Source organism: Arvicola amphibius, chromosome 5, assembly GCF_903992535.2.
Source record: "Arvicola amphibius chromosome 5, mArvAmp1.2, whole genome shotgun sequence".
NCBI lineage: Eukaryota > Metazoa > Chordata > Mammalia > Rodentia > Cricetidae > Arvicola > Arvicola amphibius.
In genome coordinates, this window is record NC_052051.1 from 147,631,990 (window position 1) to 147,657,185 (window position 25,196).

The 25,196-nt window shown below is 40.6% G+C and overlaps 1 protein-coding gene across 2 annotated transcripts in view; it reads left to right on the forward strand.

Annotated features, from left to right (window-relative positions):
* The window catches only part of Cfap53 (cilia and flagella associated protein 53), a 42,975-nt gene extending 18,474 nt beyond the window's left edge, over positions 1 to 24,501 (forward strand). For both annotated transcript variants that reach the window (XM_038331538.1, XM_038331539.1), the window contains 5 exons: positions 2,837 to 3,140; positions 6,271 to 6,489; positions 8,410 to 8,626; positions 10,839 to 10,941; positions 24,259 to 24,501. In XM_038331538.1, the coding sequence (XP_038187466.1) occupies positions 2,837 to 3,140; positions 6,271 to 6,489; positions 8,410 to 8,626; positions 10,839 to 10,941; positions 24,259 to 24,487 (1,072 nt within the window). In that variant the 3' untranslated portion in view covers positions 24,488 to 24,501. The remainder of the gene's footprint in view (positions 1 to 2,836; positions 3,141 to 6,270; positions 6,490 to 8,409; positions 8,627 to 10,838; positions 10,942 to 24,258) is intronic.
* The last annotated feature ends 695 nt before the right edge of the window (positions 24,502 to 25,196 follow it).

Here is a 25,196-nt window from a genome sequence, read left to right on the forward strand (position 1 = left end):
GGCTTCTCAAATGCTGAAAGACCCTGTCGTGACAGAATTAAATCCTCTTGCTTTTACATTAACTGTGGTGTGAGAGTGGTCACTTGGGGCGACTCCTCCTCAGTGATTGGACTTCAGGGTCCAACAGGTGGAGTCAGGGAGAAGCCATGTAGCTGCTGAAAGAGAAAGACTGGTAAACCATAAGCCTCATGGAAAAATATAGAATAATGGAAATGGGCTAATTTAAGATATAAGAGCTAGCTAGCAATTCACCTAAGTGATTGGCCAAGCAGTGTTTTAATTAATACAGTTTCTGTGTGATTATTTTGGGTCTGGGTGTCAGATAACAAACGAGCAGCCTCTACCAACAATGTCTGTTTTCTGGGGACAGTTTCAGTACCCTGTGGGAGTAGTCTTTAGCATCTCTCAGGGAGGGGGGGTCATCATTTGGCAGACTTTCTGAGATCTGGCAGGGTTTGGAGAGAGATGAGGGAGGGGGCACAGGCAAAGCTTCCACCAGAACAGTGCCCATAATTTCTCTTCCTAGGGCAGGTAGGGCTATATACTGTAGTTATAGTTTCACTGCCTCCTATGCGCCTAAGAGACAGGCATTAGGGCATTGCTATCATGGGGTTGAGAACTATATACTGCTTTTGCAGAAGCCCCATGTTCTCTTTGCAGTGCACTGATCTGGTGGCTCACACCATCTGTAAGTCCCACTCCAGAGGACCCCAATGGCACCTGTACTCACATCACATATATAAGATTTTAAAAAAAAATAATACAGATATTTTTAAAATGCTATCATAGTTCTCATTCTTTTCTCTTTCTTTCTTTCTTTCTTTTTGGTTTTTCATGACAGGGTAGCTTTAGAGCCTATCCTGGAACTCACTCTGTAGACCAGGCTGGCCTCTAACTCACAGAGACCCACCTACCTCTGCCTCTTGAGTGCTGGGCGTGTGTCACCACTGCCTGGCCGCTATTATATTTCACAGGTTGTTTTTTTTTTTCATTTTGGTCTTTTTTTTTTATTCGAGTCCTTTATTGGTGTAGTGATTGTCACATAATATGATTATCAGTTTCATATGTCTTTTAATTTTAAGCTCTTAATCTCAGAAGGGATTTGAAAAGTTCAATTTTTTCCTGGAAGGGTTTATTTTATTTTATTTTTTTTTCTTTTTTCTTTTTTTGGTTTTTTGAGACAGGGTTTCTCTGCAGCTTTTTTAGAGCCTGTCCTGGAACTAGCTCTTGTAGACCAGGCTGGCCTCGAACTCACAGAGATCCGCCTGCCTCTGCCTCCCGAGTGCTGGGATTAAAGGCGTGCGCCACCACCGCCCGGCTCCTGGAAGGGTTTAAAACATAGCTATTAGCCTTTTAAAAATTTATTTAATAAATACACTAATTATTTTTGTTTATGATCATTTTTGCCTACATGGTTGTAAATGTGTGCCTAGTTCCCAAGAAGGCCTTGGATCTGGAGTTACAGACAGCTGTGAGCAGCCATGTGGGTGCCAGAATCAAACCAGGGTCCTCTGCAAGAACAACCATTGCTTTAACTGCTGAGCCATCTCTCCAGCTCAAATTCATTCATTTTTCAGAAAAGGTCTAACTTTGTAATCTAGGCTAGCTCAGAACTCACAGTGTAGCCCAGGCTGGCCTTGAATTCAAGATATTTCTACCTCAGCCTCCCAAGTGCTAGGACTGCCACACACCTGCCTTCAATAAATATTTTTGAGACTTATGTCGAACTCCTTGATAAGATACTATGTTGATTGACTTAAGCAAAGTGAATGTCAGTTAGGTTCTCAAGTCTCTGAGCATGAATAAACAAAAGGATATCTCTTGTTAAGCCGCATTCAGGACCAGATGGTCTAGGAGTAAATTCTCACTTAACTGGTAGAATACAAATGTAATACAAGAGTTCATTTTTACTGCACTTACAAAGCAGGATGAGAAAAAAACAGCAAAATCAGATCAAGATGTAGTTCAGAGAACCATGAAAACTCTGCCTCTGACAAAGGTTCTATAGAATTTCCATTAACAATACACTCTGCCGTCATCCTTCCTACTGAGCAATGGTTCTCAACCTGTGGGTCTCAACCCCTCTGGGGGTCAAACAACCCTTTCATAGGGGTTGAATATCAGATATCCTGCATATCATATATTCACATTACAATTTCTAACAGTAGCAAAATTACTGTTATGAAGTAGCAACAAAAATAACTTTATGGTTGGGGGTCACTACAGTATGAGGAACTGTATTAAAAAGGGTCACAGAACTAGGAAGGTTGTGAAACACGGCTCTAAAGGCCAATAGGAAGAGTAAACTGTTCTAGTGAGCAAGGAGCACAGGATGCAGGAACAGCTGGTAGGGCTAAATTCAGACTGAGGAGCAGAGACCAGGTGTCTTACAGGTGAGGCAGCTGGCCCGCATACGTTCATTCTTTTTGTTTTGCTTTCTTTTTGAGGCAGGGTCTCACTATGTAGCTCTGGCTGTCCCAGAACTCACTATGTAGGCCAGGCTGTCCTCGAACTCACAGAGATCTGCCTGCCTCTGCCTTCTGGTACTAAAGGCATGCACCACTACACCTGGCTAGATAAATGTTTGATCCAAAGTCACACAGGAAATGGCAGAGCAAGGATTCAAGCTGACTCTGGCTAATGGCAGCACCTGTATCTTAGTGGCCTTCTCTTGAACCTGTCTCCCTCCCCATGGTTTCCTCACGTCTCCCCTGTCCAGGTGGCCTGCATCTGGGTTGTTTTGACTTCTCTTGATCCTGTGCATTGCTGTGTAAATGTATGCCTAGACACAGCACTGTGAAATGCTGGGTTTTGCCTTTTTAAATTTCCCTTCCAGGGAACGCTGTGAGGAGCTCCGCAGTAAACTGGTCAGTATCCACGAGAAAAAGGTGATCGAGGAACGGGAGGCACAGATAGCATTCAACAAGGAGCTGAAGAGGCAGAAGCTGGTGGAAGAGCAGATGTATGCAAGGCTCTGGGAGGAAGACAGACTAGCCAAGGAAAAGCGAGAGGCTCAAGAAGAGAGGAGACAGAGGGAGCTGGTGGAAAACACACGCCTGGGGCTGGATGCTCAGGTCACTAGCCTGCAGGCACAAAGGCAGGCAGCCAAGCAGATGAAGGAGGAGGAGGCCCGCTTCCTGGTGAGCCCTTTCATATGCTTGTGATGTAGTGATGGATTCCATGGATGTAGCAGTTTCCAACTGGTTAATACAGTTTTCTGACTTGGAGCTAGGGGCTGGTCCATTAAGCATATTTCCACTTTGAAGTATCATTGTTTCTTAGCAGTATACTCAAGTCTAGATATACAGGTGTGCATAGAACCATAAGGCCTGGAAGAGTGGGGCTGGCATGTTGAGCACAGTGGTGAGTGATGAGTACTTCGGGTCAAAGGTCATTTACATTTACATTTTTGGTCATTTTTGGAAACACACCTACTTATCACTTACTTTATAATCGCACATACAACAATTCCTGTAAAGCCTTATTTCTGGTTCAGCTTTATTAAAAAGCAAGCTCCATTTCTATAACCCCTCTAGATGCAGCTGTGTGTATATATTTCTAAGAAATGTAGAGAAAATGCATGAACTCACTGCTTTGTATAGTAAGTAGGGCGCTTGTTGGTTCCTGAATGCTTAGCCCCGAAATAATCACACAGAAACCATATTATTTAAATCACTGCCTGGCCCATTAGCTTTAGCTTCTTATTGGCTAACTCTTACATCTTAATTTAATCCATCTCCATTAATCTGTGCATACCACCAGGTTGTGGCCTAACAGCAAAGTTTCAGCACATCTGTCTCTGACAGTGGCTCCATGGCCTTTTTCTAACTCCCATGTGGCCAACTAAAATCCACTTAAAACATGAGAGGACTTGAAAAGGAATTCTAGACACAAAAATACAGAGTTTAATGCATCTTCTTGCTGTTTGCATGCTGCAGCTCCTTTAAGAGAGGTTGCCCCAACTCAGCATTAGCAGGAAAAAAGCTGTGCCATTTTGAAATGCCAGCTTTCTGGCCCTGCTGCCAGTGCAACCTCTGGCTCTTTCAGGAAGCCAAGCATTTGGATGGGGTTTTTGAGCAACGTGTTATGGCTTGCTTGGTGGCAACATGGATCGGTTATGTGCCTAGAGATGGGGCATTTTGTGCATGGCTCTCAGAGGCAGCAAGCAGCTCTGCCATGCTGAACTGTGTGGGGCAAGCAGGTAGTGCCGTATTTCCCCAGCAATGGCACAGCTTAATTTTTTAAGGAGCTCTTAGCATTTTAAGAAGCACTCCTAGATAGTAAAGAATTACAGATTCACAATAGGACAGATTCAGACATAAAAGACCTCTAAATGGGTCACAGTGTTGGATAAATGTAAATAGGCTTGGGAGAGAGAAGAAAAGGAGTATAGAGAGTTATAAAAGGAAGTAAAATAGAGTAAAAACAAATAACCCACATAAAAATGGAACATTCACAGAGAGTCTGGATTATGTATATTGTGTCTTCTTTGAATTTTTTGACTGTGAATGAGCTAAGTACAGAAAGACATTTTATTGTACAGGCTGCTAAGCTAAACCAATGTAAAGGTATCTTTTCTTTTCTTTCTTTTTTTTTTTTTTTGGTTTTTCAAGACAGGGTTTCTCTGCAGCATTTTAGAGCCTGTCCTGGACCTAGCTCTTGTAGACCAGGCTGGCCTCGAACTCACAGAGATCCGCCTGCCTCTGCCTCCTGAGTGCTGGGATTAAAGGCGTGCGCCACCACCGCCCGGCAAATGTAAAGGTATCTTGACTTTAAAATTTGAGTCTAAGGATATGTTGCTTTGGAAAAAGATGTTCTTTTTTGTTTCCACAGAGGATGAGAACCTATGGAATCCTTCTAGACTAATGTGGCTTGATGGACCAAGACCCCATGGAAGGTTGCCTTGAATAACCCCCCAAAATTATTTCACCCAATAAACAACAAAAAGTAGTGTGGAGAGTACTACACCCACATTCCTAAATATTGTTTTAAATGTTTCTTTACATTTAAAAGGGCATATGCTATAGAGATTTGAATTGGCATGGATCTTGGTTTATTGATGCAAATTTAAAGTTAATCTTTTATGTGTATATTTCTGCTCTTGAATAAGGTATTATAATTATTTAGTTCATTTGAAAATGTAATGTATAATTAAGAACATACATTTTATATATATTATATATAAATATAATAGAGATATATTTCAGTTAGGTATTCTTCAAATCATTCAGAGACCTTCAGAATATGGCATTTAAATGTTTTAAGAATTTAGAACTTTTCATGACAATGAGACATAGTTGCTGCTGGCAGCACCAATCTACTTCAAGAAGAAGATGGACAGGCATTGAAGAGGCTCCTTATGGAGTTGGTTAGCCATTTGGGCAAGAAACTGCTCTTGCCTGAACTGCTTGATGAACTGGACATGCAAGACCTGCAGAGAAATAACTTCTGAACTTGACTAAAGATGAGATGGGCCTTCAGGGTTCCTGCTTCCTGAAAAGGTCTGCCAGACATTCTGCAGAACACAGAAAAATGTGACTGAATACTGCCAATATAGGTAGAACTGTCTTTGAAACTTTTTGCTTCGTGGAAAAGTCTACTAAGATGCTATGGAACTATAGGCTGAAGATGGATGCCCCAACAGTACAGAACTTTGGGTGACTGTCCAGGCAGCAAGATGTCTCTGTTAATTCTAGAGTTTAGGAAGTTGCTTACAATGCACATCCTGTTTACTTAGGTAATGTTATATCCTTCTGGAGTCTTTGATGGAGTTGAAGAATTTATAGTTATAGTTTTCCTTAGTTATGATAAAAGATAAAGTATATGTAATTTTACTATGTCACAGTTTAAACAGAAAAGGGGAGGTGACGTGGGATTTCCCCCTGTATGCTGTGAATATCATTGGTTAATAAAGAAACTGCTTTGGGCCTATAGCAACCTATAGGGGAACAGAGCTAGGCCAGGAAAACTGAACTGAATGCTGGGAGAAAGAAGGGCAGAGTTAGAGAGAAGCCATGTAGCCCCACCAGAGCTGTGTGGAACTTTAGCTGGTAAGCCACAGCCATGTAGCAATACACAGATTAATAGAAATTGGTTAAATTAATATGTAAGAGTCAGCCAATAAGAAGCTAGAGCTAATGGGCCAAGCAGTGATTTAATTAATTTGGTTTCTGTGTGATTATTTTGGTTCTGGGTGGCCAGGACAAACAAGCAGCCTCCTTACTACAGCTTGCTTAACTATGCTGATTCATCTTTATTATTCCTCCTTAGGAGCAGAACAATGCACAAGTTAAGCTAGAGAATGAACAAGAGAAGCTCCAGAAACGGAAGACAAAATTGGAAACTAGGAACATCTTGAAAAAAGCCTTGCAAGACAAGATAGAGTCCATGCGGCAGGAGTACAAAGAAGAGCAGGACTTGAACATGAAACTTGTAGGAAGGGCCCTTCGAGACTTGCAAGAGGAGGCAGATAAGAATAAACAGAAGAAAGTAAGACATTTGTTTAGTGCCTACTAAATGCCAGTCAGGATTAACTGTTGAGTTGGCAGTCTATGGGCAGTTACTTTCTTTGTGCTTTGTGGTGCAAAGCCCTGAGCTCAGTTTCCAGCAGAGAAATGAAGGAAGGGAAGGGAGGAAGGGAGGTAAGACTATAAACGATAGCTTTAGTCCCCCCAGTAATGCAGGAACACTCCAGTTTCTCCACATTCTCTTTAGCATTTGCTATTGTCATTCTTTTCATTTTATTATGGTACGTAGTGCCAAATAGCTCATATGACTTTAATTTGTATTTCCCTAATAGTTAATGATGTTGAACGATATTTTACATTCTTATTTGCCCTCTCTTAGTCTCTTAGGTGAAATGTTTCTTTCTGGGTTACTTAGGTCATTCCTGTTGATATTCCAGTCAGCTCCATTGTAAAGTAGCAGTGTTCCCATTGAAAGTGTGTTGGTAACTGCCTTAGGAAACTCTTTGAGAAAGAATTTGTATCAATTTACTCAAAAATATGCTGTCAAACGTTTAAAAAAGATTCAGAGAATGTCTGAGCCCCCTCGTGTCCTTAACAAGCTTTAACAAATTTCATTGAAAGTCCATTTTTGTCTTGTCTATACCTGTATACAATGTACTTCTGAGTCCTTTGAAGTAAATCTCAGACATAATAGTGTATCAGTGAATGCTTACGTATATAGCACCACAAGATTAGGATGGGACCTTTTAGAAGACTGCCTTTTAGGCTGCCCTTGGGGTTAACAAGATGGCTCAGCAGGTAAAGTAGCCTAATAACAAGCCTGTTGATTTGAGTTCTATCCCCAGGTATAAAGACAGAGCCTGTTATTGAAAGTTGTCATTTGACACCACCCCCAACACAAGGGTGCACACACATACACCATGGCACATATGTGTCCACTCAAACACATTACACATTCACATAACAAATAAATTACCACGTGTGGTAGTTGGAATATAATCTCATAGGGAGTGGCTTTCTTGGAGTGGATATGACATTGTTCTAGGAGGTGTGTCACTGCAGGGTGATGTGGGATGTCCTTCTGTATATGTGCTGCTTTTATTGGTTAATGAATAAAGCTACTTTGGCCTACAGTCAAGCAGAATATAGTGAGACTGAAAGAGATATAAAGAGAGAGTAGGCAGAGTCAAAGAGACACCTTGTAGCTACCGAAGGAGACAGACGCTGGAGAGCCTTACCGGTGAACCAGAAGCCTCGTGGTAAAATACAAAATAATAGGAATGGATTAATTTAGATGTAAGAGTTAGTTAATAAGAAACCTGAGCTAATAGGCTGTGCAGTGTTTTAATTAATATAGTTTCTGTGTGGTTATTTTGGGTCTGGGTGGCCAGGAACAAACAAGTAGCCTCTGCCTACAGTTTTTTTTTTTTAAAGATTTATTTATTATGTATACAGTGTTCTGTCTGCATGTATGCCACCAGACCAGAAGAGGGCACCAGATCTCATTATAGATGGTTGTGAGCCACCATGTGGTTGCTGGGAATTGAACTCAGGACCTCTGGAAGAGCAGGCAATGCTCTTAACCTCTGAGCCATCTCTCCAGCCCCTGCTGCCTACAGTTTTGAAGGACTTTGAGATTTCCTATGCTCAGGATACTTCCTGGTGTGTTAGTTGACTGCTTGTTGCCTGCAAGATGTAGGATTCTTAGCTCCAGCTACCGCACCACATCTGCCTACACACTGCCATGCTCCCATTCATGATAATGGGCTGAACCTCTGAAACTGTAAGCCACCACCTCAATTACATGTTTTCTTCATAAGAGTTTCCATGGTCATGATGTCTCTTCACAGCCATAAAAACCCTAAGATACGAAGTATTAAAAATATAAACTTGCTGTTGTTGCTGTGTTCTAATAACATGAATTAAATTTTATGCTATGTAGGAAGACATGGGAAGAGAACAAAAGATATACAATGACTATCTAATACAGCTACGAATGGAAGAAAAAGCCCAAGAGAAAGAACTAGACAGGTTACTAGAGGACATAAAGGCAAAGAAGTTGGCTGAGAAGGATCGGGAGCTGGCCCTTGAAAGGGAAGCAAGGAAGCAACTCATGAATGAAGTCATGTGTACTAGAAAACTCCAAGTTCAAGAAAAATGTAAGGAACCATTTTATATCTTCTTATCTTTTGCCTTTCCTTTTTATAAGTTAATTGTTTAGTTAGCATTTAATTCAAAATGATGGCTTTCACTGTGACATCTTAATAGACACATAGCATCATATTGTGCTCTCATTTACCCTCTTCCCACCGTCCCCCTGTACCCTCCTCTCCCATGCTCTTATTTTAACAACCAAAATATTTAAAGTATGTATCCGTGAAATGCCATGAATGTTGCAAGTGCTAAGACCCCTGCTTTTTCAATTCTTCTCTAATTAGAACTGGAGACATAAATGAATGAGAAACTTTACATCTTAGCACGTCCACATGCCCAGTTCCAGGGGAGGTGTTCTCAAGGTTGAAGACCCATGTGTACGCTGAGTGCTGTTCACCTTGATAATTATAAAAGATGGTGGAAGGCAGAATCCCGCCTCTTCCTCTGCCCTTTCATCTGTCCCTGTTTTCTTTCTGAAGATGTTTCTGTTCCTCCATAACTTTGCACAGGTCATTTTTTTTAACAGCCTGTAATGTACTGAACCCTGAGAAATTCTGGGTGTCTGTTAAAGTCAGCTCAAATGGCTCATTCACTCAAGGCTATTTGTGTTCCCATTTAAAGTATATCCTCCTCTCCAAGGCTTTAATTGACTTTTTGGCATTTCTGATGACTGATGGACCAGAAGGTTCTCCATTCAGAGCCCATTCTCAAAGTTTGGGGAGGTTTTCTTCCTTTTTTTCTTTTAGCAGTTCATAAAACTTCATAAAAACTTCAATTATTCTTTTTTTTTTTTTTTTTTTTTTTTTTTTTTTTTTTTTTTTGGTTTTTTCGAGACAGGGTTTCCCTGTAGTTACTAGAGCCTGTCCTGGAACTAGCTCTTGTAGACCAGGCTGGCCTCGAACTCAGAGATCCGCCTGCCTCTGCCTCCCGAGTGCTGGGATTAAAGGCGTGCGCCACCACCGCCCGGCAAAAACTTCAATTATTCTTAACTCTAGTTTAAGACTTCTGGAATTACATGTGGGCTGAGTTTCCCCTGTCTCATGGATCTCCCTGGACCAAGTTGTCCCCTACTACTAAGTAACAGATTCTGTTAACTTGTGTTACAATCCAGACCATACACTTTTCAGATCATGCCTATCTGTAGCTGCGTCTCCTTTCTCCCTCCAGCTGATTCTACATACTGTCCCTAGGCTATCACACTCTCAACTGAATGACAGATACACACCAACTAAATGGGCCTGTGTAGAGGCCCAAAAATGTGAGTAGAGCTTTCTTTTTCCCTTCCCATAGGCTGCTTAGAGCAGGTTTAGGAGCACAGGGAATATACACCTTGGGGAACTGTTTCACGCTCCCTGTGTGCATTCTCCTTAAATGTCAGGGGAAATCTACCAGAACGTCAAAGAAGAGCTAATACCTATACTTCTCAAATTGTTTCACATAGTAGAAACAGAAGGAACATCGCCAAACTCTTTCTATGGGGCCACAGTTACCCTGATACTGAAACCACATAAAGACTCAGCACGAAAGAGAATTATAGACCAATCTCCCTCATGAACATTGATGGAAAAATACTCAATAAAATACTGGCAAATCAAATCCAAGAACACATAAAAAAATCATCCACCATGATCAAGGGAGTACCTTGTCTGTTCCCTGATCAGCAGGTCTGGCCAAGATAGATTTTAATCTCTTGTAAAAAGGCCACTCAAAGATTTTCAGTGCAAAATGATGAGAAGAAATCCGTGTGGATCACAGTGGATAAGAAGCTTTATTCCTGGAGAGAAGTGCCTCTACCTTCTGTTTTTGAGACAGGGTCAGACTATGTTACCTAGCTGGCCTCAATGTCCTGAGCTCAAATGATACTCTTCCATCTGTTTCCCTGTACCTGGGACTGCAGGTGTACAGCCGCATATCTGGATTGTGCTTCTCTTTTCCTTTGGTTTTAAAAAATTATTTTAATTGTATGTATGTATGTGTGTATGTATGTATTGTGTGTATGTGTGTATGTATTGTGTGTATGTGTGTGCACACACGTATGCACCATGGCACATGTGGAAGGCAGAAGACAACTTGTTGGAGTCAGTTTTCTCCTTCTACCATGTTTTTTCCCAGGGATACCAAACAATTCCTAAGACAATATGTCTTTAGTGCCCAGAAAAATATCAGCAAGTTTTGCTTGAAAAAAAATTGTCAAGTAATTCCTCTTGCCTTTCTTAGTGCAACGAAAAGCCAAAGAACAAGAAGAACTGGCTATGCAGCAAGCGCGTATAAATGAAGGCCTGAAAGAACTTAACTGTGAAGAGAGGGAGAATTTTGCCAGGTATGATCTTGTTCATTCTCTTTCTTATCACTTCTTATGTAGAAAAATATTATCTTTAACACAAGGATATTGCACCATTAATCCATGTTACTGATGCTATTTTATATTAATGCTTCACTGGTGCTTTTAGAACCTCAGAGCAATTAATACAATTTCATATAAAAATAGGCACAAATTGTGCTGGTAAAATTAAATTCGACTGTCATTGTGGGACTGAATATACACATTGGTTATTAAGACAGATAAGCATCTTTTTTCCCCTCAAGACAGGGTTTCTCTGTAGTTTTGGAGCCTGTCTTGGAACTAGCTTTTGTAGACCAGGTTGACCTTGAATTCACAGAGATCTGACTGCCTCTGCCTCCTGAGTGCTGGGATTAAGAGTGTGCGCCACTACTGCCCAGCCAGATGAGCATCTTGACTAATAACATTAATTTACAAAAACTTAAAAAAGAAACAAAGCTAGTAGTGTGAGTTGTATTTCCAGTTTTGTAACACATGGGAGGCAAGATGGCAGTGTGGTTCAGCATGACTCAGGAGCCGCTGTTGGTTCAAACTTTGAGAGTCTGACCCCAAGTAGTATATTTTAGACATATTTAAACACAGTATGATTTGTGAAAATTTTGCTGGTGATACTTCACGAATTCCATGTGCACAATAAAGCTTAAGACATCAAAATTCTTTGTATAGTACAAGTGACATCTTCAATAAAGTTTGGTTCTATAGATTGACTGAGACAAACAAGCTCATAATCAGGATCTGGGGGAGGATCCAGTGTGGTCTCAGCCATACAGATAGCTCACCAGACTATTAACCACATCAACCCCTGGGAAGAAAACTGATCATACATCTCTCCCTTTGAAGAGACAGCCCTATGTTTAATATTCCTGATTCCTCTAGTGTTTATCTGTGAGTATAAGAGCCTCCATGCCTCTCACACAAGGGGAAATGCTTCTTTTCTTCCTCCCTCCCTTTCTTCCTTCCTTCCTTTCTTTTTTTTTGGACAGTATCTCTGTTTACAGGAGTTTCTGTCCTGCCCAGTACCGCAGCCATTCAGTCCCAAAGAAACACACAGAGGCCTACATAATTATAAACTGGTTGGCCTATTAGCTCAGGGTTTTTTATTAACTAATTCTTAATTTTTACATCTTACATTAACTCATAATTCTTGTCTGTGTTAGCTATGTGGCTTGGTACCTTTATCAGTAAGGCATTCTCATCTGCTTCTTCTGAGTCTGGGTCATGACTGCAGACTGAGCCTTTCTTTTTCCCAGAATTCTCCTATTTTGGTTGCTCCACCTATACTTCCTGCCTGGTGACCCTGCCTATACTTCCTGTCTGGCTACTGACCAATCAGTGTTTTATTAAACCAATACAAGCGACAAATCTTTACACGGTACAGATCATTGTCCCCTAGCATTTCTCCGTGTAGCTTCCTGGAACTTGTTCTGTAGATCAGGTCGAACTCACAGAGATCCATTCTCTGCCTCCTGAGTGCTAGAATTAAAGGCATCTATAATGAGATCTGGTGCCCCCCTCTCCCTCCCTTCCTTTCCATTTTGGAGGTTATCTTTTTTTAAAATATTTATTTATTATGTATACAATATTCTGTCTGCTTATATGCCTGAAGGCCAGAAGAGGGCACCAGACCTCATTACAGATGGTTGTGAGCCACCACGTGGTTGTTGGGAATTGAACTCAGGACCTTTGGAAGAGCAGGCAATGCTCTTAACCGCTGAGCCATCTCTCCAGCCCCCCTTTGTCTGTATTCTTACCCTCTATCAGGAAGCTTGTTCCCTCTCTCCCTCCCTCCCTCCCTACCTCCTTCCCTTCCTCCCTCCCTCTTTCTTTCTTTCTTTCTTTCTTTCTTTCTTTCTTTCTTTCTTTCTTTCTTTCTTTTCTTTCTTACGAGGTGAGGGTTGGTTTTTCAAGACAGGGTTTCTCTATGTTTTTCTGGCTGTCTTGGACCTCACTTGTTGAGCAGACTGTCCTTGAGCTCACAGACATCTTGCTGCCTCACTTCCTGAGTGCTGTGATTAAAGGTGTGCACCACCACCACCTGGCCCAAGCTGGCCTCTAACTCAGTTTTGCCTTGGTCTTCTGAGTGCTGGGATTACAGTGTGTACCACCACACCTGGCAAGTTCAAGCCTTTTTTGTTTGTTCGTTTGTTTGAGATTTTTTTTCCTTGTTTTCCTTTTTGTTTTTGTTTTGAGACAGTTTTGCTATAACCTTAGATAGTCTGGAGTTTCTATAGAGACAGGCTAACCTCAAACCTGTGAGGTTCTCCTGCCTCTGACTTTTAAGTGCTAGGATGTAAGTGTAAAGTGTAGGTGTAAATGAACACCTGGTAAGATTCAAATTTTTAACCTTTACGTGTGATGTATATGTGTGTCCATGTGTGAGCGTGGTATGTATAGGCTGTTGTGGACATGTGGAGGTCAGTTCTGCCCTTTCACGTAGTTTGAGGCAGTTTCTTGTTCGCTGCATAGACCAGGTAGCTGTCTCATGAGCTTCAGGTGTGTGTATATGTGTGGGTGTGTGGGTTTGTATTGTGTATACATGTGAATGTATGTGAGAGCATGTGCTCATGTTCATGTGTCAGTACTCAGTATGTGGATGCCTCCTCTATCTCTTTCCACTTTATTGCCTTAAGGCAGTGTTTCTTGCTGAACCAGAGGCTAGCTGTTTCACTAGGCTGACTGCAGGCATGTGTAACCATGTGCAGCTTCTATGTGGTTGCTGCGGAACTGAACTCAAGGACTCATGCTTGCATGGCTGGCACTCTTTTCCACCGAGGTATCTCCCATCTCATCTGATTGTTACCAGATTTGGGGTCACAGCTTTTGCCCCAACAATCTAGGTTTGGCCATTTAGCCTGTATGAGACAATTTACAAAGTCAAATTAATAGTTAAAAGCAGGAAAACAAAAGAGGTTCATAGAATGAGGGCCACATTGGGAAAAGGGGCACAGAGACCCAGCCACCCCTCAAGTCCATCTTCAGGAGTTTGGACATGAGGGTAAGGTTTAATTGAAGGGAAGGTCTCTCCTGAAAATCTTCCTAACACGTTGTGTGTCTTTCTCTGGGAGACTAATTTCTCCTCTGCTGCTCCAAGAGCTTTGGCCAGGAGGACATTCCTGGGCTGTTAGATTTTGACCAAAGTACAGAGTAAAGAGACAAGAATCTGACCTCAGCAGGTGAGCTGGGTTTATTAGCTCACGCAGCAAGGCCCAGCCTCTTTCCTAAGGGAATGGAAGGGCTGCCTGGAGGTGGGGGATGGGGAGGTTAGAGCTGGCTGGGATCTTTTATAGGGGCAGGTGATGGGCTTGGGGGTGAGGAAGTAGGAACTGTGATGAAGGTACATACAGGTTGCCATGGTCCCTTCTTCCTGGAACTGTTTGTTCAAGCAAGACTATCTTGAGAAATAGACTGTGTTGGCAAAGGCCAGTTGTGATCTCAGAAATCTGGTTTTTCCTGTTTTTGCAACCAAGGAATTCAAGACAGATTAAGAGGTGTGGCCATCTTGGAGTAGGCATGGTCTTGTTTGGAGGAAGTGTGTCACTAGGAGTAGGCTTTGGGGTTTCAGACACCCAACCCAGGCCCGGTAACTCTGTTTCTGCTGCCTTTGCATCTGGATGTAGATGCAAAGATCTCTACATGGATCCAGATGTAGAACTCTCCACCATCATGTTCCCCATCATGAGGATAATAGACTAAACCTCTGAAGATATGAGACTGCCCCAATTAAATGTTTTCCTTTATAAGAATTGCCGTGGTCATGATATCTCTTCACAGCAATAAGATATTGATCAAGACATGTGTGTTGGTGGCTAGGATCAGCGCTGTAATGAGAGCAGTGAGTTTTGCCTGCTGAAAGGTGGTCTTGGGAAGGAGGGGGTGGCCTCCATAGTCTGAGGTGGTAGGGAGTGATTTGACCGCCCCTGGGTGATGGCATAGCCAGCTATATTTAAGGCACTAGTATCTGTCATGCAGTCACGGGTCTCTGGGGCAGGGAAATTAGTGAGGTAGGCTACTCTAAGAGTGCTATCCATAACTTCAGAACAGGAGTGCATGAGATCTGTGTGGAAGATGTTCGGTAAGGTATCCCCATTTAGGAGAGGGGAGGTCATGAATACAGGGAGATGGGAGGATGAAGGAGGGCCGAGTGCAGGGATTGGAGGCATGAAGGGTAGGTGGGTGTGATGGGTAACTGGTGGCATGAAGGGTAGGCGGGTGTGATGGGGAACTGGTGGCATGAAGGGTAGGCGGGTGTGATGGGGAACTGGTGGCATGAAGGGTAGGCGGGTGTGATGGGGAACTGGTGGCATGAAGGGTAGGCGGGTGTGATGGGGAACTGGTGGCATGAAGCTACAGGGAAAGCTTGATTGAAAGTAAGTTTTAGGGTTTCAGGGATAAAGAAGAAGTTTGTGGTTATGACCTTTAGGGAAAGGGGCCATCCTCAAAGAGAGGACCACTGTAGAGGTATCAGTGAAAGAAATGAGATTAGCCTGGCATAGGCTAGAGCCTTGACTATGGTGTTTCCCTGAAGGCCTTTTGCCACAGTAATTCCCATAGTGGCTGTACAAATTCACAGTCCCAACAACAATGGATGAGTGTTCCCCTTACTCCACATCCTCACCAACATAAGCTGTCACTTGTTTTATTGATCTTAGCCATTCTAATAGGTATAAGATGAAATCACAAAGTAGTTTTGACTGTATTTTCCTGATAACAAGGAATGTTGAACATTTTAAAAAAGTATTTCTCATTATTTAAATTTACTCTTGAGAATTCTGTTTAGATCTGTACCTCACTTTTTAAATTGGGTTGTTTTCCTTGATATCAAGTTTTTGAGTTTTTGATATCTTTATATATTTGGGGCATTAGACCTCTATCAGATGTCTAGTTGGTAAAAGTCTTTCCCATTCTATGGACTGCCAGTGTTACTGGATGATAGTGAAATTTGCTGTATAGAAGCTTTTCAGTTTTATTAAGGTCCTATTTGTTAATTGTTGATTCTAGTTCCCGTGCTAATACTGTTCTGTTCAGAAAGTCTTCCCCTGTGCCAATGAGTTCCAGGCCATTCCTTACTTTCTTTTCTATCAGGCTTAGTGTATCTGGTTTTATGTTGAGGTCTTTGATCCATTTGGAATTTAGTTTTCTGCAGCATGATATGTATGGATCTATTTTGATTCTTCTTCATGCAACTCTCCAATTGATTAGCACCATTTGTGGAAGATGCTGTCTTTTGTTCAGTGTGTATTTTTTCTTCTTCTTCTCCTTCTCCTTCTCCTTCTCCTTTTCCTTTTCCTTCTTCTTCTTCTTCTTCTTCTTCTTCTTCTTCTTCTTCTTCTTATTATTATTATTATTATTATTATTATTATTATTATTATTATTATTATTATCAAAAACCAAGTGTCCATAGGTGTATGGATTTTTATCTGGGCTTCAATTTGATTCCATTGATTATCATGTTTGTTTTTGTGCCAGTACCATGCTGTTATGTTTATCACTATAGCTCTGCAGTACAACTTAAAATTGGGGATGGTGATACTTCCAAAAGCTCTTTGATTATTCAGGATGTTTAAGTCATTTTGAGTTTTTTTTGTGTGTGTGTTTATGAGCCTGAAAATTATCCTTTCAGGATTTGTGAAGAATTGTGTTGGAATTTTGGTGGGGATTGCATTGACTCTGTAGATTGTTTTTGGTAGAATAGCCATTTTACTATATTAACCCTGCTGATCCATGAGCATGGGAGATCTTTCCATCTTCTTATATATTCTTTAGTTTTTTTCTTCAGTGTCTTAAATTTTTTATCATATAAGTCTTTCACTTGCTTGGTTAGGGTAACCCAAGATATGGTAAAAGATATTATTCCCCTGATTTCTTTCTCAGTCCGTTTGTCATTTGTATATAGGAGGGCTACTGATTTTTGTGAGTTAACTCTCTATCTAGCTACTTCGGTGAAAGTGTTTATCAGCTGCAGGAGTTTCTTATGTATACTACCATATCATCTACAAATAGGGCTATTTTGATTTTTCTTTTCCAGTTGGTATCCCCTTGATCTCCTTCAGTTTCCTATTGCTCTAGTTAAGACTCCAAGTACTATATTGAATAGGTGTGGAGAGAGTGGACAGCCTTGTCTTGTTCCCGAATTTAATGTGATTGCTTTGAGTTTCTCTCTGTCTGAGTAGATGTTTGCTCTGAGACTACTGTAAACTGCCTCTATTATGTTGAGATGTGTTCCTTTTATCTCTGATCTCTCCAGGACTTTTACCATGAAAAGGTGTTGGATTTTCTCAAAGGCATTTTCTTCATCTAATAAATTGATCATGTGATTGTTGTCTTTTAGTTTGTTTTGTATGGTGGATTAAATTTATTGTTTTGTGTTTAACCATCCCTGCACTTGATCCCACTTGATCATGATGGATGATCTTATTGGATTCCATTTGCAAATATTTTATTGAGAATTTTGCATCTATGTTCACAAGGGAAATTAGCCTGTAATTCTCTTTCTTTGTTGGGTCTTTTATGTGGTTTGAGTATTAAGGTTACTGTGGCCTGGAAAATGAATTGGGCAATGTTCCTTCTGTTTGAATTTTGTGGGATAGTTTTAGGAGTATTGGTATTAACTCTTTTTTGAAAATCTGGTATAATTCTTTGATAAAACCATCTGGCCTGCGGCTCTTTTGGTTGTTAGAATTTTAATTACTGCTTTTACTTCACTGAGGTTTATAGGTCTGTTTAAATTGCTTATCAGATCTTGACTTAATTTTGGTGATATGTATCAAGAAAATTATTCATTTCTTTTATATTTTCCAATTTGGTGGGATACAGATTTCTAAAGTATGTCCTTATGATTCTCTGGATTTCCTTGATGTCTGTTATACCCCCTTTCATCTCTAATTTGTTCAATTTGTATATTCTTTCTCTTGTCTTTTAGTTAATTTGGATAAGACTGTTAATCTTACTCATTTTCTCAAAGAGTCAATTCTTTGTTTTATTGATTCTTTGTATTTCATTGTTATTTGTTTGTATGCTATATATTTCAGCCCTGAATTTGATTATATATTGCCTGCTGCTACTCCTTTTGGGTGTCATTTTTTCTTTTTGTTCTAGAGCTGTCAGGTGTGCTGTTAAGTTACTAGTATGCAGTCTCTCAGATTTTTAAAACGTAGACACTTAGTGCTGTGAGTCTCCTTCTCAGAGCTGCCTACATTGTTTCCCGTGCATTTTTCATGTAGAGTATTTCTAGAAAGTCTTTCATTTCTTTTTGGATGCACTTTTCATTCTGTAGAGGATTCCTCAGTTTCCACGGGTTCATAAGCTTTCTGGTGTTTCTGTTGTTGTAGATATCTGTCTTTAATCTATGGTGGTCAGATTTGATGCAGGGTGTTTTTTTCTATATTCTTTAATCTGTTGGAACTTGCTCTGTGTCTGAGTATGTGGTCAGTTTTGGAGAAACTGCCATGAGGTTCTGTGAAGGCATATTCATTCATTCATTCATTCATTATCTCCTATATAATATCTCAACCATAGCTTCCCCTCTCTCCTCTCCTCCCAGTTCTTTCTCTGCACTTCTCCTGGCTCTTAGATTCCCTATTCCTCCATTTCCCTTTAGAAAAGGGTAGGCCTTCCAGGGATATCAATCAAACATGACAATCAAGTTACAGTAAGACTAGGCACATCCCCTTACGTTAAAGATGGACAAGGCAACCCAGCAGGAGGAAAAGGCTTGCTCCCAAAAGCAGGCAAAAGAGTGTTAGACAGCCCATGCTCTCATTGTTAGGAATCTCACAAAGAGGGCCAAACTACACAACTGTCACATATATGCAGAGGACCTCAGTTGGTCCCATTCAGGCTCCCTGGTTGTGAGTTCAGTCCCTGTGGGGCCCTTTGAGCCCAGATTATTTTCATTGACTTTTTTTGGTCAGTCAAGTTTGATTCTATCCTAGGTTTCTGGGCTGTTCAGCCTCTGGGTCCTGGCTCTCCAAGCAGTGTCAGGAGTGGGCTCCCTCTTGTGGCATGAACCAGTCATCACTGGCCACTCCTACAAGTTCGGTGCCACCTTTATTGAAGCACATCTGGCAGGCAGAGCAAATTGTGAGCTGGCGGGTCTGTGGCTGGGTTGGTGTCCCATACCCTCCACTGTAAGTCCTGCCTGGTTATAGAAGACAGCCAGTACAGGCTCTGTGTCCCCCATTACTAGGAGTCTTAGCTAAGGTCACCCTCACAGATTCCTGGGAGTTTCCATTGCATTTCCAATGCCCCCCAATTCCAGTCATCTCTCTATGTACTCTCTCCCTTCATTCTCTCCCAGCTGGTCCCTCCTGTGCCTGTCCCATTTCCCCCCAGTCTACCCACAATATAGATTTTGTTCCCAAAGGTATATTCGTTTGTGTGTGGGTGAAATATTCTGTAGATATCTTTTAGGTATATTTGGTTCATAATGTCAGTTAGCTCCAGCATTTCTGCTTAGTTTGTCTGAATGACCTGTCTGTTGGCAAGGGTGGAGTATTGAAGTCTCCCACTATAGTGAGTGAGGGTAAACATATGATTCAAGCTGTGGTAGTGTTTACATGAGTATTCAGTAATTTCCTCACCTACCAAATCAATTTTCTTTTAGCTACAGCTGATAATTCTCTTAGACTATTTAAGTCCTTGTCCCCTTCTAGAGTACTGAACAAATTACTCATTTCATAAGGTTCTATTCCAATAGTGGTCCATAAACTGGAAATGCCTTCTAGCAATTTTTGAAAGTCATTAAAAGTCTGCAATTAATCTCTTCTGATTTGTATCTTTTGTGGTCTAATTTTTAAAAATATTTATTTATTTATTTATTTATTTATTTATTATGTATACAATATTCTGTCTGTGTGTTTGCCAGCAGGCCAGAAGAGGGCACCAGACCTCATTACAGATGGTTGTGAGCCACCATGTGGTTGCTGGGAATTGAACTCAGGACCTTTGGAAGAGCAGGCAATGCTCTTAAACTCTGAGCCATCTCTCCAGCCCCGGTCTAACTTTTTGTAGATTTATTTTATACCCTAAGTAATTAATAGAATCTTTTCTTTGTATTTTGTCAGAAATAATTTATAATTCTCAGTGAGGCAAAACTTTCTTTACTTTTCAAACTTTTTTAAAAAAGTATCTACCTTTTATTTAGCTTACAAGATATTGCCCATTTAATGGTATTATTATAAATTGTGGAAACTGAACAGAAATTATTTCCAATGGATTTTGCACAAATATTGGCACAGGATGGGACTATTTAACATTCCCTGTGGGAGGACCTACTATTGATAGCTCTTAACTGGCTGAGAGTTGTTATAGGTAGGCACCATGAAGACATATTGTTTCCTATCTTTTTCTTGTAAAGGTATAGTGAAGAAACAGTCTTTTAAGTCAATAACTGTAACAGGCCATTCTTTAGGTAACAGAGAAGTCTAAGACATTTCAGGCAGTAGAGAATTTATTGGCTGAATTACTATATTTATAACTCTTAGGTCTGTCAGCATTCTCCACATTTCAGATATTTTTTTTTAATAACAAATACCGGAGATTTCCAAGGGCTGCTAGATTCTTCAATATGTTGAGCATTTAGTTTCTCCTAAACCAGTTGTTTTAAGACCTGTAATTTCTCTGTCATAGGCTATTGTCCAACCCAGACAGATTTATCAGTTAACCATTTTAAGGGTAGGGCTATTGGCATCTCTGAGAGTTTGACAGCTGTTGTTTTCTATTTTTGTACAGCCTGAATGGTCACTGACTGTTTTTTTATAGTGCCTTATATATTCTTCCCAGAAACATGAGTTGGTTTATGGTCCATTTCTGAGACTGGAGGAGTGTTAATCTGGGTATTCCATTTCTTTAACAGATCATGACCCTATAGATTCACTGCTATATTAGCCACATATGATTTCAATTTTCATCTCTGTCCTTCCTTCCCTATACATTCAACCCATCTCATACTTTATTGTACCTGAGCTAGGGCTCCAATCTCTAGGAACTGAACATCTGCCTCTCAAAGGGGCCAATTTGAATGGCATGATTCTGGTGTAATTATAGTTACATCCAACCCTGTGTTCAATAAATCTTCAAGCACAGCGTTATTTATTCATACCCTAAGAGTTTGTCTTTGATTATTTATGCAAGTCTGTCAAAATATTTGTTTTATGATTCCTCCTGGAATTTTTATTCATCTTCCAAAGCTGTTCTATCATCCAGAGCAGTGTGGTTGATTACAGTAGGCACTGGGAGGAGTTTCCTCCACAGTGACTAAAAATGACTGGATCACGTTTGACTTGGGGACCTGCAAGAGTTTCCCCCCAGGCATTTCCTGGTGGTAAAGGGTTACCTTTTTTGTCTCATGTTGATCTGCATTTATTGGTCCAATGTTGGCCTTTGTCTCATTTTCTGCATAATCCAGAAGTTTGGGGCCTTCTATTTGGGTCATGCCTAGAAGAAACATTATTTCTAGGAACTCCCTCTCTATAATGTCTTTTCAGATAGCCTATTCTACCACAATTAAAACATTTGGCATTTTGATGTCTCTTCAGGCCTTTGGAGATTGCCTCTCCTATCCAGGCCTCATCAATATAGTTAAGAGACTCAACATTGGCTGTATGTAAGATTTATTCATCTATGGGTGCTAATCTGACCTTTAAAGATGTAATTATATTTTTGCATTCTAAATTAGCATTTTCAAAAGCCAAAGATTCAGTTAATACTTGTTTAGCTTCTTCATCTGATACCCCTATATTTACAGCTTTCGTTAATCTTTGTAAAAAGTCACTGAAGGGTTCTTTTGAACCCTGTATAACTTTAGTGGAAGACACAATTATTTTTCCTAGTTCTTGAATCCTCTTATAAGCATTCAAGGCTGTTGTATGGCATAGGGTCAAGGTGTGTTCACTGTATGTAACCTGACTATTTACATCAGCATAATGGTTCTCACCAAGAATTTGATCTTGGGAGACCTCATAACCTCTAATTTTACCTTGTTGTTGAAGGGCCTTAGCTTCTTCTCTCTAATAGCTTTTCCATTTTAACTGAAGACCATATTCTAATACTTCTAAGACTAATTGACCAGTCATTTGGAGTAATCCTATGCCTAGAAGACCATGTATTTAACAACTACCTCATATATGCTGAATGCATACCATAAGAAACTCTTGCTTCCTTAATATCCTTTAATTATTTCATATGTGTTGGTTCCCATTAAGAGTCTGTATATTTGCTAAGAAGTATTTGAGAGAGTCACTCTCACCCTGACAGAGGAGCAGTGGTGGGATTTGGAGTCATGCTTCTGGTTGACAGTTCAGTTGTAGGAAAGGAGAGACACACAAAACAGTAACTGACAGGCAATTTGGGCTACATGGAGCAGCTGATTGTGGACAGGGGTCAATAAGCTAGCCCTGCATGACTGTGTGGGACAATGTACCCCAACAGGGTCATTTGGGGCCTGACCACATGGGTGCCACTTGTAACTTGAACCACAAAGAGATACATATATATATATATATATATATATATATATATATATATATATATATCTCAATGTATTTAGGGATACTATGGGGAGAACAGACTCACAAATCTGGGATCAAGGGAGCTTGGAATTGGCCATACACTACTTCACCCCAAAGTTATTGGCAGAACGAATTCCTACAACATTCCTCTATTTCTATTAACTACTCTTTGATTTTGTCTTTTCATAGCATCTCAGATTTCCTGGGTGTTTTGTACCAGGAGGGATATTTCAAAAATATTTATTTATTCATTTTATGTATATGAGAGCTCTCTCTGCATGCACACTTTTATGCCAGAACAGGGCAACAGAACCCACTATAGATGGTTGTGAGCCATTATATGGCAGCTGAGAATTGAGCTCAGAACCTCTGAAAGAACACTTGTCTTTAATGCCTGAGAGTCTCTCTTCCATCATGTGGATTCTATTACTGAGCCTTGCCTTTGTGGTTCCTGTTCAAGTTCTTAAGTTTTTCATTTCCAGATTTTTCTCAATTTGGGTTTTCTTTATTGATTGATTTCCACTTTGATGTTTTGAACTATTTTATTATTTTTCTTTTGCTATTTGTTTGTGTTTTTATGGATTTCATTAATGTAGTTATTCACTTCCTCCTTAAGGAGATCCATTATATCCATAATGGATGTGTTAAGTTCCTTGTTTTATGTTTCAGCTATTTTGCATTTCTCAAGGCCTATTGTAGTAGTTTTTGTGTTCTAGTGGGGACATATTTTCCTGACTGTAGTTGTGTTTTTATGCTAACAGATGGGCATCTGTGTTTAGAAAGGTTGTAATTTTGGGTACAGATATGTCTGCATTCCAAAGGAGATGGGGCAGAGATGAATGGGGTTGCAGTAGATGTTCTGCCACAGAGCTGGGGGTGAGGGAGGGAGAGGCAAAAATCTGAAGTTAGCTTACCTGTTTCCCTGGGTGGTGTGGCAAGCATGTTCCCAGGGAATGAATGGGAGGAAGGAAGGTTGGAGGAGAAGGCCTCCACGCTCTATTAGAGATGGGAGTCTGAGAGGAAAGGGAGACTGCGACAGGTGTTCTGCTGCAGAACTGTGGGTGAAACTGTTAAGGATGTCTGGAAGATGTGTCTATGCTGGTTCTTAGGACCGGGGGTTTCAGTTGAAGGTAGTGTCACAGTTGTACCATCAATAGCTATTATGGAACAATTAACTAAAGTTTCCTTCTTTATTAAAAAAGGTATTTATTTCTTTTTATTGTATGTGTGTGCATGTTTTGCCAGCATCACACATGTGCGTGGTGAGCCCAGAGCCAGAAGAGGATACTGGAACCCTTGGAACTGGAGTAACAGATGGTAGTGACCTCTAATATGGGTACTGAGAACTGAACTTGGGTCCTCTGGAAGAGCAGTCAGAGCTCTTAACCTCTGAGCCATCTCTCCAGCATTGGAGTTTTTTTTTTGTTGTTGTTGTGTTGGTTTTTTGTTGTTGTTGTTATTGTTTGTTTTTTTGAGACAGGATTTCTCTGTAGTTTTGGAGTCTGTGCTGGAACTAGCTCTTGTAGACCAGGCTGGCCTCAAGCTCACAGAGATCTGCCTGCCTCTGCCTCCTGAGTGCTGGGATTAAAGGTGTGCACCACCACTGCCCGGCAAGGTTTTTTTAAATACTAAAACCAGAACTGTCATATGATCTAGCAATCCCATTTCTCGGTCTCTAAGTGATATTGTCGTGTTCCTATTCATGGAAGCATTGTATTTAATGATAATGCTATAAATAAACCCAAATGGTAACTTTTAATGTTCTCCTTTGTTATCTTTAAAACCTTAGGCGCCGTGGTTTGGCTAAGGAGTATAAGGATCAACTTCGGATGCAAATTGCCTACCAGAAGCAGGCTCTGGAAGCAGAGAAGGAAGAGGAACGCCTGGAATATGAAGCAGGGTTGGCAGCAAACCAAGTCTGTCTGGACAAGATCAAGGGGATCCTCTCGGAACATCAAGCTCTGTCTCAGAAAATTCACCCCATGCGCAGGGCTTGCCCTGACAAGCGTCCACTATAGTTTATTAAACATCAATGTATGTTTTCTGGGTCTTTTGGTATTTTTTAACTACACCTTTTAACTAAAGGATAAACTCTTATTCTCTGAGTTTATATTCTTTATTAGACATAATTTCATTCCTTCAAATAAATTTGTTCTTTGTTTGGATATGAGTCAATTCTTCGTTGCTATGGCATGATAGCTGACATTACCAACTTAAAAAGAGTAAAGATTTATTTTAGCTTTTTGGCACAGAGATTTTGGCACAGCTTAACTGGTTTTACAGGATGTGAAGTCCCTGTGTAGTATGTTACCAAAACCCTGGAGACAAGAATTAGTAAAGGAAATGGGTTTCTTATAGTTTGGGCCATGTTCCTACTGTGATGGAACACGGATTCAATGCTGGCTCACTTTCTGGCTCACTCACCAGTCCATGATTAGCCTTAGTTCCTTATACAGCCTAGGAAAGGTGCTGCCCACAGTGGGCTGGGCCCTTCAGCATCAACTGATGATGATCAGACAATCCCACAAAGACATGCCCATAGGCCAATCTGATCTAGGCAATCCCTGGTTGAGGCCTCTTCTCTCATACACCCTAGGCTGTGTCAAGGTAACAATTAAAGTCAACAGGACAGAACTTAATGCTTTAATTCTTTTCAGTTTCTCTCTTTAAGAATGAAAGACTTGAATCCAGACCAGACTGCTGCTCAGGCCACAATCTCTGCAGCAA